Source organism: Scardinius erythrophthalmus, assembly GCF_964197995.2.
Source record: "Scardinius erythrophthalmus genome assembly, chromosome: 23".
Lineage (NCBI taxonomy): Eukaryota > Metazoa > Chordata > Actinopteri > Cypriniformes > Leuciscidae > Scardinius > Scardinius erythrophthalmus.
In genome coordinates, this window is record NC_138243.1 from 26,148,202 (window position 1) to 26,162,444 (window position 14,243).

At 40.5% G+C, this 14,243-nt stretch overlaps 1 protein-coding gene across 1 annotated transcript in view; it reads right to left on the bottom strand.

Moving 5' to 3' along the window:
• tcf7l1a (transcription factor 7 like 1a) overlaps positions 1-12,064 on the bottom strand; it is a 30,719-nt gene extending 18,655 nt beyond the window's left edge. The window contains exons 1-3 of the mRNA XM_081355118.1: positions 11,321-12,064; positions 11,132-11,204; positions 10,916-11,040 (exon numbers count right to left, since the gene is read on the bottom strand). Coding sequence (XP_081211244.1) covers positions 10,916-11,040; positions 11,132-11,204; positions 11,321-11,506 — 384 coding nt within the window. The 5' untranslated portion in view covers positions 11,507-12,064. The remainder of the gene's footprint in view (positions 1-10,915; positions 11,041-11,131; positions 11,205-11,320) is intronic.
• Between the last annotated feature and the right edge of the window lie 2,179 nt (positions 12,065-14,243).

The window sequence follows — 14,243 nt, forward strand, 5'->3', positions numbered from 1 at the left end:
TACGACCACGAGAAAGTAATAAGCTGTCTGTTGAGAGTTCTGTTTCTGCAAAGGCAAAATGCAGCCACCCTTCTTAAAGTCAATTACAAGACAGTTATGTGGTTTCCAGTATTTCGGTATCTGGTTACAACACTGCAGTCCAAACTACTATACCCAGGTTTACGATGAACAGCCTGGGCTTGTTAACCCACAAGCAGCCAAGAGGGATAACAAAGACATTTTATAACCCAAAAGTGCTCGCTATAGTAATCTACAACTTTGTAGGCATCCAACTTATCATAATAACTATATTTTGCAATAATAATATAATTTGACTGAAACAATGCAGACTTTAAGTATTTGAATAAGACTAAATGACACATTTCTACTAAAATCGAGATGCACATGCATTAAAGACAGTTGAAGATAAAGTAAAATAGAGAAACCTTCTTGTCTTTCTCAAATGCTAAGTGCATAATGAAGACAAAGGGCTTATTGTGTCCTCTTGGTAGACTACCTCCCCCCAGCACACACACATACACACACGCACACACTAACTCAAACTTCACCCCAATATACCCCTCCTGCTAAAACACAACCAGGCCAACCAGCGTCAAAAGAGTAAAAAAAAAAAAAAATTATAATCATGTCACCAGATTGCAACAGAACTGGAAAACTTTCACACAGCAGCCACTGCAGTTTTGCTCGTTTAAAGCGGATTTGTTGATAAGCTTTCCTCCATATGTAGACCTAACTCGAGGCACAACAAATAAACAGGGATATTTTTTATAACCTGTTGGCTGCGAAGGATAAAACTTGAATCTACTACAGAGAGGCCCGAGGGAGCGAATTTCACATTCGGGAGAAGAAAAAAAAAAATCCCTCTGCAATTAAATGCAGGAGAGGAAATCATGCAGATTTTTGCGAAATTGCACTAAATGACTGAAGTGTTATCTTTAGACCGTTTACAACTGCTATTGTGCAATAATAGTCCAAGGGGGGCGATATGGAGGCATGACACAACATACCTGCGACGTACAGCCCTGACTCACAATGGTGACCGCCCAGCCTAATTTCAAAAACTTTCTGCCTTGTCAAACCAGTTCCCTCCTGCAAACAATTAGTGCCGGACCACGTACCTCCGGAGCGTGTGTGTGTGTGCGTCTGGAAGGGCAGGAGGCGAAGAAGTGAAAGATGGAGAGGGAAAGAAGGGGGGAGAGAAAGAGTGAGGAGAGTGGAAGGGGGCTTGGAGTGCAATTATAGTGGAAATTTATGGCCTGAGAAACAATTTATAAATCACAGTGCATGGGCTAACACAATCCAGACTTCACTGCTCGCAGCTGTAACTGGCTCTAAAGTACACACAGCGTGTTTGTGTGGTTTTTCACGAGGTTGGGTCTAGGAGCCGGGCGGCTAGGAGAACGCACCATCGACATTGGCCATGACAAAGTGTGGGAGTGTTTCAGAGAGGGCGAGATGCGATGCTAGGAATTGTTTACAATCGCAGGCAAACAGTATAAAACCTAAACAACTGGCGCCTGGGTCGCACAATAAAAAAAACATGAATATTGATCATGAACGTCATACTTAATGTCACCAACTGGAGGAAGAGTTGTGGTTGATGACAATGTCGACAATGTCAACAGAGCTACATCCCCCAGCTTCTCCAACATTTTACGTCAAACAAAACTCTTTCTCCATGATTCTGTTTCAAGGGACGGATTATGACGAGGCAATGTCCTAGGCAAGGCCCCCCTTGGTCGAAATCGCGCTCCAGGGGGTCCCCACCCCGGTTGAGGTAGAGGGTTCCCCTCAGTTGTTTTCACGTTCCTTTGGGTGTCCCAACAGGTAGGCCATTGCGTTAATCCATCCCTGTCAGTTTCTTTAAAAATGGTTGATCTTGGTAACCATTCCAACAGCCACATCACTAATTTCACATCGACTAAGGTAGAGGACATAACTGTCAGAAAAGTTACCACTTTCAACAAATTTATAAGAAAACTAAATGGTGTACAAGTTTTGGTTGGTTGCCGCATTAACAAAGTTTAGGAGACATAATTGCTGTAAAAGTGAAGGGTTGGAAAAAGTTGTTGGAAACATTTCCTTCAGTTTCATCCTATAAACTTTCAAGCAGTTACATCACCTAACTTTGGTGACATTGCTGTCAACAAAAACACATTCTCCATTTTGGGTTTCTTATAAACTTGTCAAAAGTGATTAACGTTCCAATTGTTACGTATCCTAATGAGTTTTGGTTGACAATATAGTCAACAAAGTTAGAAAACGTACTAACTGCTGGAAACAGTTACATCCCCTAAATTTTCCAACATTTTACCCGACCCAAACTGGGAGCACCTGGTAACCATTACAATTGCTGCGTCACTTTATAAGTGAAGTATTGGTTGACTACGACGTCAACAAAGGTAGAGGATGTAACCGTTGGAAAGATAACTACTTTCAACAAGTCTATAAGAACTCAAGTTTTTTGGTTGACTACAGAATTTAAAGTTAAGGGATGCAACTACTGGAAAAGTTAAATGTTGGGAAAAAATGTTTCCCCTAAACTTTTAAATGGTTACATCCCTTAGCTTTTTTGACAATGTTGTCAAAGAAAACTCGTTAGGACATGTAACTACTGAAATGGCTATCACCTTCTTTAAGTTTATTAGAAAAACTGAAATTAAGAACTAATGTCAGCAAAGTTAAAGGGATGGTTCCCCCAAAAATGAAAATTCTGTCATTAATTACTCAGCTTCACATCGTCCAAACCCGCAAGACTTTCGTTCATCTTTGGAACACAAATGAAGATCTTTTTGATGAAATCAAATCAGCTTTCTATCCCTCCATTAACAGCTGCGCAAGTGACACTTTGACGCTTCAAAAAGTTCATAAAGAGATTGTAAAACTAATCCATATGAATTGAGTGGTGCAGTCCAAATTTTCTGAAGAGACTCGATCACGTTATATGATGAACAGATTGAATTTAGTCTTAGTTGTGTAGCTGTCTATGGAGGGATAAAAAGGTCTCAGATTTCATCAAAAAGATCTTCATTTGTGTGCCGAAGATTAACAAAAGTCTTATGGGTTTGGAACAACATGATGGAGAATAATTAATGACAGAATTTTCACTTTTGAGTGAACTAACCCTTTAAGGGATGTTTGGAAAGGTGACCACTTCAGCAAGTTTATAAGAAACCTAAAATGGTGCACGAGTTTTGATTGATTACAACATCAACAATGGTAAAGTATGTAACTGTTAGACAAGTTTATAAGTAACACAAAAGTAAAAAGTTCAGAACATTAAAAAAAAAATCAGTGCACTCCTGTTCAGTCGATTACAATGAGGTACTCATCTGGAGAAATGAGGAGGGCTCAGGGGGTTTTCACAAGCCCTCAACTGCGCCTCTGGGCCCAAACTGCAGCTGTGCGCGGGGAGGGGCGGCCCATGCCCTGACCGACAAGGCCCAGCTGGATAAGACATACACTCTCACGTACGAACAAAAAAAACACACACACACACAAAAGCTTGTGGTCCAGTGTGAACATGTCATGTGACAATGGAACCGCTCTCAACCTTGTGGTCAGGGTGAGAGCAGTAGAAGCGCTGCGTCTGTGGCGGACCCCCCAACGGTACACAATGCGCATTCTCCTCCAATCACACGGCTGCCCTTTTGTGCCAGCGGTTATGTCACTTCCACTCCACCAATCTGAATGATCCAGACTGTGGCGGGCCAATGAATGTCTGGAGCCAAAAGAACTGAAGCAAAGGTTTTGTTTTGTTCTTCTTTTTAATTAATCATCACGCCACGGACCATCGTTTTTGAGAGGAAGTGAGCGGCAGGGTGTGTGTGAGGCCTCCGCTGTTTTTTACGCTACACGTTGTCTGACAGCTCAGAGCAAATCCGAATGGAGAGTTTAGAAGGGAAAGAGGCGGGAGAAAGCTCCCAGCCCTGGAGCGCAACGACGACCCCCCTGCTGGAATCTGGGAACTTTGGTGCCCACTCAACTGTGAGTCACGTCAACAGGCTGTGAACCTTGACCTCTCACCCCTAACTGAAACAATGTGAAGATGCATCTCACTGTCAAACGCATGGAAAAACGACCAATTCAATCTAGTGTACAGCTTCCCAAACAACTTCCCACAAAATATCAGCAGCCATAGTGTTTGAATAAGATTCCCAGACCTACAACAAATCCAGCATTTTGACAACCATAAGCCTAGTCAATTGAACGCCAATTATGGTGTTAAACTTCTCGAAGATTTGTCAGCCGTCCACTTTGTTTACGTGACATTTCTTGAATGCATGCAGTTGGAATGGCTGATGTCTTAGGGATTACGACTACGCCGCAGCAAAGTGAAGTGTTTTGTGGATCTACCGTGTAGCTCTCAGTCGCCACCCTCTAGGCTTTTGTTCAGCCTTTCAGTGCCATATTGAACGACTGAAAGGCCCCTATTCATAAAAGCTCCCATACACTCCCTGCGCCTCGGCCAAGAGTCACTATAGAACATCCCTCATTTCACACGAGAATCAGGGCTGCCTGCCCACCCCCAAGCCCCTGCCCACAAAGAGCTTCTCCACCGATGACTCCTTAAGACAAGGAAAGGCGCTCAATATGGGCGAAGCTTGCGGCTGACACCATTACAATAATACATACACTCATTGCTAATGCTAGCAACTCCCTTCAATGTTTGGATAATTATGTGTGTGCTTAAAGGGTTAATCAAAAAATTAAACTTCTGTCATTAATTACTCACCCTCATGTCATTCCAAACCCGTAAGACTTCGGAACACAAATGAAGATATTTTTGATTATATCTGAGAGCTTTCTGTTCCTCCGTTGACAGCTACGCAACTACCACTTTGATGCTTCAAAAAAGTTCATAAAGAAATCGTAAAACTAATCCATATGAATTGAGCGGCTTACTCCAAATATTCTGATGAGACTCGATCGCTTTATATAATGAACAGATTTAATCTAAATGGCAGATATTAAAATCATATTCTATTTCGTCTAAATAAATTCAATTGATTGTTTGTTTGTATGTTTATTGGCTTTTTAATGCCATGTCAGCAATAAGGTAAGTGATACAAGATTTACAACTTACAAAACTATACAAGACATCTCAACATAATACAAGACAGAAATTCAAAAACGTTTCTGGTGTTACTAAAACTAAAATCACTACTTAAATGATATCGAGCTCAGGAATCATGGTACAATGGATATTAATTATTATGTAAAATGCATATTAATTTTGAGATTTGTTAGAGATTATATATGAATATAATGACAACAATGATGGAAAAAAATCCTTATCAGGCAATCACTTATTTATCAGGTTTTGTATGTCAGACAACAAGCATTCCTTGTACTAAAAGTAACATTAGGGGTGGAAAGACAGCAGTAATTAAAAGCACAGCACAATAACCATATCACAAACAACTGATCACACAAGGAATTAGCTTACATTCTAGCTTAGTACACCTCACCCTACGAGAAAATCCGGAGGCTGCTGATATCAGATCTCCCCTAGGCCTTTTCAGCCTGGCATGAAGCAGCGGGCACAACAAGGCCATGTGAGACCAAAGAGGGCTGCGATGAGATAAGTTATCGCAGCGTTCACGTGCTTCAACCAGGCCAACAGGACGCACACACACACACTTACACATACACATACAAGCTTCCTGGCTGCATGCCCACTTTCTCACCCACCTGGCACCCTCATCCCCACAGCTTGCTTAGTTTTTTTCCCATAATGCTTTACCCCTAACTACCCCCCTGCACCCCGCTCCCTCCCTCCCCCTCCCGAGGCCCCAGGAAGCTCTGACTGCGAGGTAATAACTGAAAACAGCTGTTAAAAATACCAGACTGATGAAGCCCGAAGCCCCCCCACCCCCTTAAACTTTATCCCCGGCACAATCAAGTTTTATTAGCATGGAGTGATGCATGAAGTCAGTACGCAGCTCTGAGTGAGAGCTCGCTGTTTTTTTGCGACTGAAAGGGAGGTGGGGGGTCTGTGAAATTCACTGTGCAACAGGACATGCAACCGAACATGAAGTGAGTTTTGATGAGCGCTGACCACTGCCAGCGCAATCTTATCAATGGAGAATGACATCAGCAGCTCACACACACTTACTAAACCAACAGAGAAACTCCAATCCATTCTGCCTCGGAAAAAAAACGCTGTTACAATCCTCCCAGTGGAGGACGTCCCTAGAAGATCACACTAACTGCATTCATTTTAGATTCCTGATATGTCTTCGGACACTGGTAATCATTTTGATTCACGGCCCACAGTTTCCTGAATAGTTAAAGTCCCACAAGGACAAATCAATGTGATGGCAGATTACTTTACAATGAAGAAGGTAAACACACACCTGAATATCGAGGTGAAAGTAAACAAATTGTATTAAAAAAAGACTGTATAATGCCAAATATTCAGAATAACAAATCAGTCTTTCAAAGTATGAATAAATAAAGCCTACTATTATACACTAATACTATACTAGTTATACAATAATACTTTCTTTTCTTGAGACAAATAAAAATAAATAGTTTCTAAAAGGTGATTTCTGTAGCAAATAAATGACTCAACCCCCATTCTGCCATTGGTCAGTCAAACAAATAGCCCCGCCCCAAACTCACACCATTGGCTGAAACAATGTTGCTATGCCGGGCAGGTAGAAATGTTTAACAAATAGTCGATGTTTTGATAGCGCCACAGTGTTTACACTTTTCACTAACTTACAAACGGCGTACGTACAGTTTTCTCGGCAGTCGGCATTAAAAGAAATAGCGAAAAATTGGTGTAAACAGTTTAAATTATTCAACAATAAACTATGTTTTTATTTTAAAAAACACAAATATATAAACAAAATATTATAAAAAGTATATAATTTATACATAAAATTAGCTTTTTCCAGGACTGTATGTGAAACAGGCAAATTATTGGCAAAGAGTTAAAATAATAATAAAATAAATCGCAGATGCTTTAGACGGAGCTACAGTTCTGCTTCATTACAACTAAAACACAAACAGATTAAAACCACAGTGTAATGTCGGTGTTTTTGCTATCTACACTATATCGTAAACACTGGGCCATATGAAGATAATTGGCCAAAGAGATAAAGCAATCACAAAAATACAGCAAATTCTGAATGATTCCATTCGACCAGCGCAGGACGTGATATGATCAACAGGAAAGAGATCTGCGTTACGACTCTGGCCTTGGGAACAGCTCCCTGCATTCCTTTATCTACTTCCTGTTGCATTTCTTCAGCCCCTGTGGTTTGCCCTCACATACAGATCCATAAACCACTCTCCTTTAAGGAGGAACGTTTGTAAATTAGGTCTTTATTTTGCCTGGTTCTAAAAAAATCAATAAAAAAAAAAATCAGACGTCTAGAGCGACGCCAAGCTTGTGTGGAAAACCAGAGGAGGAAAATAATGTTTGGCTTGACATTTCTTTCTTTAAGGAACTGTCTGGTTTTAATCTCGGTCAATAATCAAGTTACCAGAGAGGGTCTTCGGTGGAACGCGTCCAACGGCAGGAACGTTTTTAAACGGTCGCCTCTTGAAGAAGCAGTAACATTAAAAGGGGGAAAAGCAGAATTGGTTTATGTCTCACGTAATTCCTGGCCTCCTAACAAGACACAGCATTCATAGTGCACACTTCTTCTAAACAGCAAAAGAGAGACTGAAATATTTCTAAATTAATTTGGATTTGTTTAGTTTATCCTTACAGGAGGAAAAAAAAAAACATCCTACCCTATAACACATTAGCTCGGGATAAAATTATAAATCTTTGTTTATTCGGTCATTTGTGCAAACATTCGTACACCGGTTTTCAGCTTTCCTGAACCGTCTTGCACTACAGGAATGCTGTCTTAACTTAAAGGCCTGGACAATGTCCCCTCTGTAGCTGAAGACGAGGAGGTGGGACGGGCTGGAGGGGGGTGCCTGGTTTCTCTCTCGCCATCTACCCCCACTCCGTCTCTGAGTGCTGAGTGTGTGGAAAAGGCTTGGGCTGTTGACAGGGCCGCTCTCCTGAGCACTGTTTGTTTATGTAAAATGAGGCCCTCTTGTACGCAGGACAATTCCTCTGTTTACTTTATATTGTCTTCTAGGTCTTAAAATACCATTGTAGAGTAGAGAGTTTAAAGAGTGGAAGAAAGATGGACGGGAAGAGAACGCCAGTCATGAAGGGCTGACGTGCTCTGACAGCGCAGTTATGCGATCAAGAGCTTGCCACTTACTCGCTAGTACTACTTTGTGCAATAAGTGCACTTTAGTTTAATTAATATTGTGGGATAGTGTGGCTCGACACTCTACAGAAGTGGATACGCAAGTGGGAAGTGCTTCCAAAACAATGCATTTGCTTTAAAATTGTTCATTTGCTTGCTATACCCTTAGATAGGGCACTATTTGAGGGGACAGCGATTTGTAGTGGTGTCCGAAACCAATCAAGTGCACTCATCCAATCCCATAATGCAATGCAATAACAAGTGCACAAACATAGTACACTCAACCGCACTCAATGTCTAGAGAATACCCATAATGCACTGTGACGGTCACGCCCAATGAATTCTCGCCAGAAGATGGCGCCCGCAGCTGAATCATCCATCCATTGCTATTTTATTGCCAATTAAGGTTTATATTCTATGACAGAGTTCAAGATAATCCTTTACATTACCACTGGAGCTGCAAGTTTGCTAGGTTTCAAATTATTAAACCGCAAGCACAAACTAGGCAAAAGCGGCAGACCTTCCAGTGCGCAGTGTCCGAATTCAATCACTTGTTTTCATTCACTCCTTCAAATGAACTATATTAGTGGAATAATGTAGGGGATAGTAAACGAGGATATAGAGGGCGATTTCACACAGCCTAGGAGTATTTAAGATAGCATAAAATATGTTAGCAAGCATCTAACCAACTTTAGCACACCAAATTAATAAACAAAACACTGCAGTCACAACAGAACCAAATAAGAAAATCTAACAAGATTAGCTTCACAACGCTAACAACAATTTACTGACTAATCCGCACACAAAAGCATTGGACTTTTACCCTGCCGTTTGCACTCACCAGAATATAATTAAATCAATTAAGAAACATTATTAAATAAGGAAGTGATAATTAGCAAACAAAGAGCAATGCTGTTAAACTGATGGGGATGTTGAAAACTACAAAAGTGCTGAATTAGCATTTATGAAAAGAGGACATTGTGGAAGATAAATCATTAAGAAACTTCAACCTGGGGTCAAAGCAAACCTTGTTAAAGCCTACTAACTCAGTTAAGAACAAGTATATGAAGGTCCTTTATAACTGGAAGAGAGAAGCTAACTCCTCTACAAGAAACCCTTTACTGTTTTTCCATCGTACAAGCTAAAACAAAACAAAACTGCTGAGAGAAAATAAAGTTCCTCGAAAAATCTCCACATAGCAGGTTGTGTTTACGTTCGAAACCCAGTGCCAACAGTTACTGTAAACAATTTTCAGCTTCGGTTCAGTAACATTACATGTTTTTTTTCCCTCATAGACTGAGTGGCGCTTCACTAACTTTTGTACTCCAAAACTATACACAACCTTGCTATTGTGCACTGAGGAAGACATGGTTGACTCAGTTGCCTTCAGGCTCTCTCACACACACACACACACAAATACACACGAGCAGACCAGAAGTCAGATGTTATTATCCATCTTATCTACTAGAATCACAGTCGCTCTTTGTTACAGCTGTTAAAGGTAACCTCTTTTCCTTAGTCAAACCACTCATGCGACAGCAACCATTCTCAGGCTATAATGCTATTTGACGAGTTGAAAAAACCATTGTGCTGCAAACAAGCAAACCTAATGCAACATCTAATATCCAAGTGCATGACCAACAGATTCAAGCATTCTCACGAGTAAGCAGCACAATGAACACAATGAACAAATGTTTATCGCCACAGGCTCGCAGAAATGTTTCCACAATGACATGTTAGCCTACGTTCGCACACCTAATCACTTATACATTGACATGGCTGCTTTAGTGAGCAACACTGCGCAAAAAAAAAAAAAACAACACTCCAGATATCCTTCAATGAAGCTAAATGGAGGAAGACAAACATATGCAGCAATTTGCCTGCGATTCAAACACCTCGGTGGGGGCTTGCTGTTCAGGTAGCCAAACCACCCCCCTAGGTGAAGATGTCATTAAGATAATGGGCATCCAGTAGAGACCTCCGACAGGGCCGTCAAGCGGTAACTAATGATAACAATAGTTGCCTAACTGCCCTGTAATTGAAAGACAGTTTCACTGATGGGGAAGAACTTATATGGCAGTTATCTAGAAAATCTTGATATGGCTCAAATGAAGTCAAAGGTCTTTATGACATAAGCCACAAAAACATGCAATCAAAATCGATGCGCCCAGTCATAAATTTAACTCTCTAACCCAGCAACATCCTATCACACAACAACAAAGGGAGTAAAGACACATTCCTGACACCAAAAGCTGGATGAATCCTATCTGCCTGGGCTTGCCTCCAGTTTGTCCCCTGTTATGATAATACAAAATTAATTGTGCAGACATTTCACTGCGAAAAGTCCATTTTCGTGCCATTGGAGGCGGCGAATAAAGACTTCTTTTGTGCTCGGGTGAGCCCAAGTAAATGACTTATTGTGCAATGCACCAGAATGGCCTCCTAGTATGCATGCTCCAGACTCAACAAGTGGTAACAGGGGGGGGAAACTACGGTAAACTTTTGAAACATGAAGCTTTACTAGTAGTGAAGTATTAAAGGGGATTCTAAACGCAAACAAAGGAAATGCAGGGGTTTCTGAAAGCGAATATGGCGCACTGAAAGGCGACTTTTGAACAACTGAAAATAATACGGAGTGCAGCGTGACGTCATGAAGGTGATAGTTGCGTTTAAAGCGAAATGGCACGTACCGTTCGTGTGCTGGGAGATAGCGATCCGTTGGAGAGGTATGGATTCGTGATATCTGGGATCATAAGAAATGGATAACCATAATGGGGTCCCTTGAAAAATCCTCCATCTTGTTGTCGTCTCAAAGCTTTAGGGGCGAAAGCAAACGAATAAATTGTCATTACGGTGCATAAAACACTCACAGAAAACACATGGAAAACGTCTCGAAATGTTTTTACCTTCCGCAAAGTGTTCTCTCTGTTTCTCATAACTTTCTAGTTCTGGTCTGGGTCGAGGACGCCTGTCTGTTTGCTTGCATTTGGGAAATAAAGCATCGGTTTAGTTTTAGCACTACCAATGAACACTTAAACGCATGCATTAGATGCCGAGTGCACTGAAATGATAAGTAACAGAACTGTTTTGCTTACTTCGGAGTCTGATGAGCTGCTGTTGTTCTCGGACTCGTTCACTAGAGAAGATTTCACATCGTCCAGATCTCTCTCCGACGACACATTCTCGGATATTTTCTCCTCTTGCTCACCCTCATCTTTGAAGGAAATAAGTTCATCGTTTGCTCCCAGGTCATCACCTCCTCCTCCGTTTAGTTGAGGCATGTTGGCGCTTAAAAACCCAAAAGTCTGATTAAAACGAAATTTTCTTCTCTTGGTAAGACTTGTAATCCGAACTAACCCCAAATCTTAGAAGCGCGAATGTGCCGAGGCTAGAAAAAACAAGACATTCCCAGTTTTCCCATGATCAGATCAAAAGCCTGTGGGTTGGGGATTGGGGTTTTCTTCCTACTAAACCACACTGAAATAACCCCCCAAAACAGTCCATCATTTAATATCCATTCGCGTGGCTGCTGGAATCTTCCGATACTCCTGCACAGGACGAAAAGTCATGCACCCAAAAAAAAAAAAAGTTTCGCGAAACAAAGGTGTGGATTCAAAGTTTCAGCCAGTCCAGTTGCTTCAGAGTTTCTCTTCCAAATCTCTCCGTGTGTCAGTGTGTCAATCCCATGGTTTGATTGAAGGCGCACGAACTCCCCGACTGTGTGTTTAATATTTATAATTCGGCTCCGATGACAGACTCGAATGTGGATCAAGAAACATTTGTATCCCTGGATGATAGAAGCGGAGCGGGGCAGAACGAAGAAACACCCTCACAGACTGGAGGAGGAGGAGTCTGAGGTGTAACCCGACACTCATTCACACGACGATCCCCTTAAAGAGACAGTCAACACTTCTGAAAGAAAGACACACTGGACTGAAACAAAAAATAAGATTCATTACAACTACAACAACCACATACAACTACTACTACTATTAATAATAATACCTCTATGTAATAATGATCATAAATAATAATATGAAATATATTAATAAGCTTTGCAACAATACATTATCTATCTATCTATCTATCTATCTATCTATCTATCTATCTATCTATCTATCTATCTATCTATCTATCTATCTATCTATCTATCTATCTATCTATCTATCTATCTATCTATCTATCTATCTATCTATCTGTTGTCTGTCTATCTATCTATCTATCTATCTATCTATCTATCTATCTATCTATCTATCTATCTATCTATCTATCTATCTATCTATCTATCTATCTATCTATCTATCTATCTATCTATCTATCTATCTATCTGTTGTCTGTCTATCTATCTATCTATCTATCTATCTATCTATCTATCTATCTATCTATCTATCTATCTATCTATCTATCTATCTATCTATCTATCTATCTATCTATCTATCTATCTATCTATCTATCTATCTATCTATCTATCTATCTATCTATCTATCTATCCTTTCCTCCACCCTTCTATCTATCTGTCTGTAATATTCAATATATATAAATTGAAAGACGTATTAACAATAATCATATTTTCACTGTTTAAATGTATATTATTTTATAACATTTCTAATCAGGAGATGATTTTTTGATGCAGTCTGTTCAGATGTTGCAGGAACTCCAAGGCCACCTCAGCCCACGTCTTGTTTTGTGCGGGTTTAGGCTACAATACAGGACGTTTTCCATGTTGGCAGATAAATAGGGGAGGAGGTGGTTGATCAAAATACACAACAAAACTTTATATAGAAACAAACAGTTTTACAATGCTTGATCTGGCTTGCAACTGGTCAAGCTGCTTTGTTTACCTGCACATACTTCAGTGGCTGTCAAACTTATGAAGCAGTTGGTTTGCAGAAGTTCATATTCTGTCTTTATTTAACATTCTCTTTTAGTCATATCCAGTTTTGAATAGACTGTGCAAGTTGTTAATATATAGAGGAAGCGCCCCCACCCCCACCCTTCGGGCGGTCCATTCTTCGATCACCTCGCGGGGGTTTTGGCTCCCACAGGTGGCTTAAGACTATATTGTGAGCTAAACTTGCTTTATCTGTCCATGCATGCATGCAACCCACAATCTTTGCATGTTTGTCTCTGATTTAGCTCTATTTAGCCATGTATGAAATTTTGACTCCCCTGTGTGGTTTTCTATATCCTCTTGCACATCTAGTGTTCATTGGCTCCCGAGCTCCTCTTCAGGGGCCGCCGGTGAGAGCAGCTCAAATACTCCAGACTGTGTCCATGTTTGTTTTTTCCATCAACACGGATGGCCTTTTACATGTAGTGCATGGCCAAGTCAGCCGCCCATAAATCATTCAGCGGCAATCCGATTGAAATGAATATGAAAGCACTGAGAGACTCGGATGTAGATTGTCAGGTAGAGAGAGAGAGAAAATAAATAATTCAAATGCTGATATATTAAATCATATGAGCAATGAATTATTGACATGTTGACTTTGTGCTTATCGGTGACATGGGAATTTTCACGCTCAGATTTCCTCTCTGTTGACCCAGGATAAATAACACATCTTCAGCCCCATCTCTGCATCCAGCCCAAAAATATGAATAGATTTGAAACCAAATAAATAAAATGAAAGGGGTTAATAAAAACGAGCACAGTGAACATGTGCGTGTTAAACAGTTGAATGACTGGCAATATTAAACTGAATTTAATATACCAGCTCCTGAATAACCTCAAGCAACCTGAAAATACTAGACATAAATGATTAGTTTGGTAACACAAGTTCTCATTTGTTAACATTAGTTAATGCATTAGTTAACATGAACTATAACTATGAGCAATTTCAGGCACGTTTACATGACAACGATGTACTAAAACAGAAAAAAATTTCCTTTGCATTTTTGGCATGCAGACGTCAACGTTGTCAAAACGATCCCCGTTCACACGGATCCGTGAAATTGATTTAAAATGCTGTATTCTGCTGCCAGGCCAGTAGTTGGCGATGTCTCCGTGTAAAGAAACAC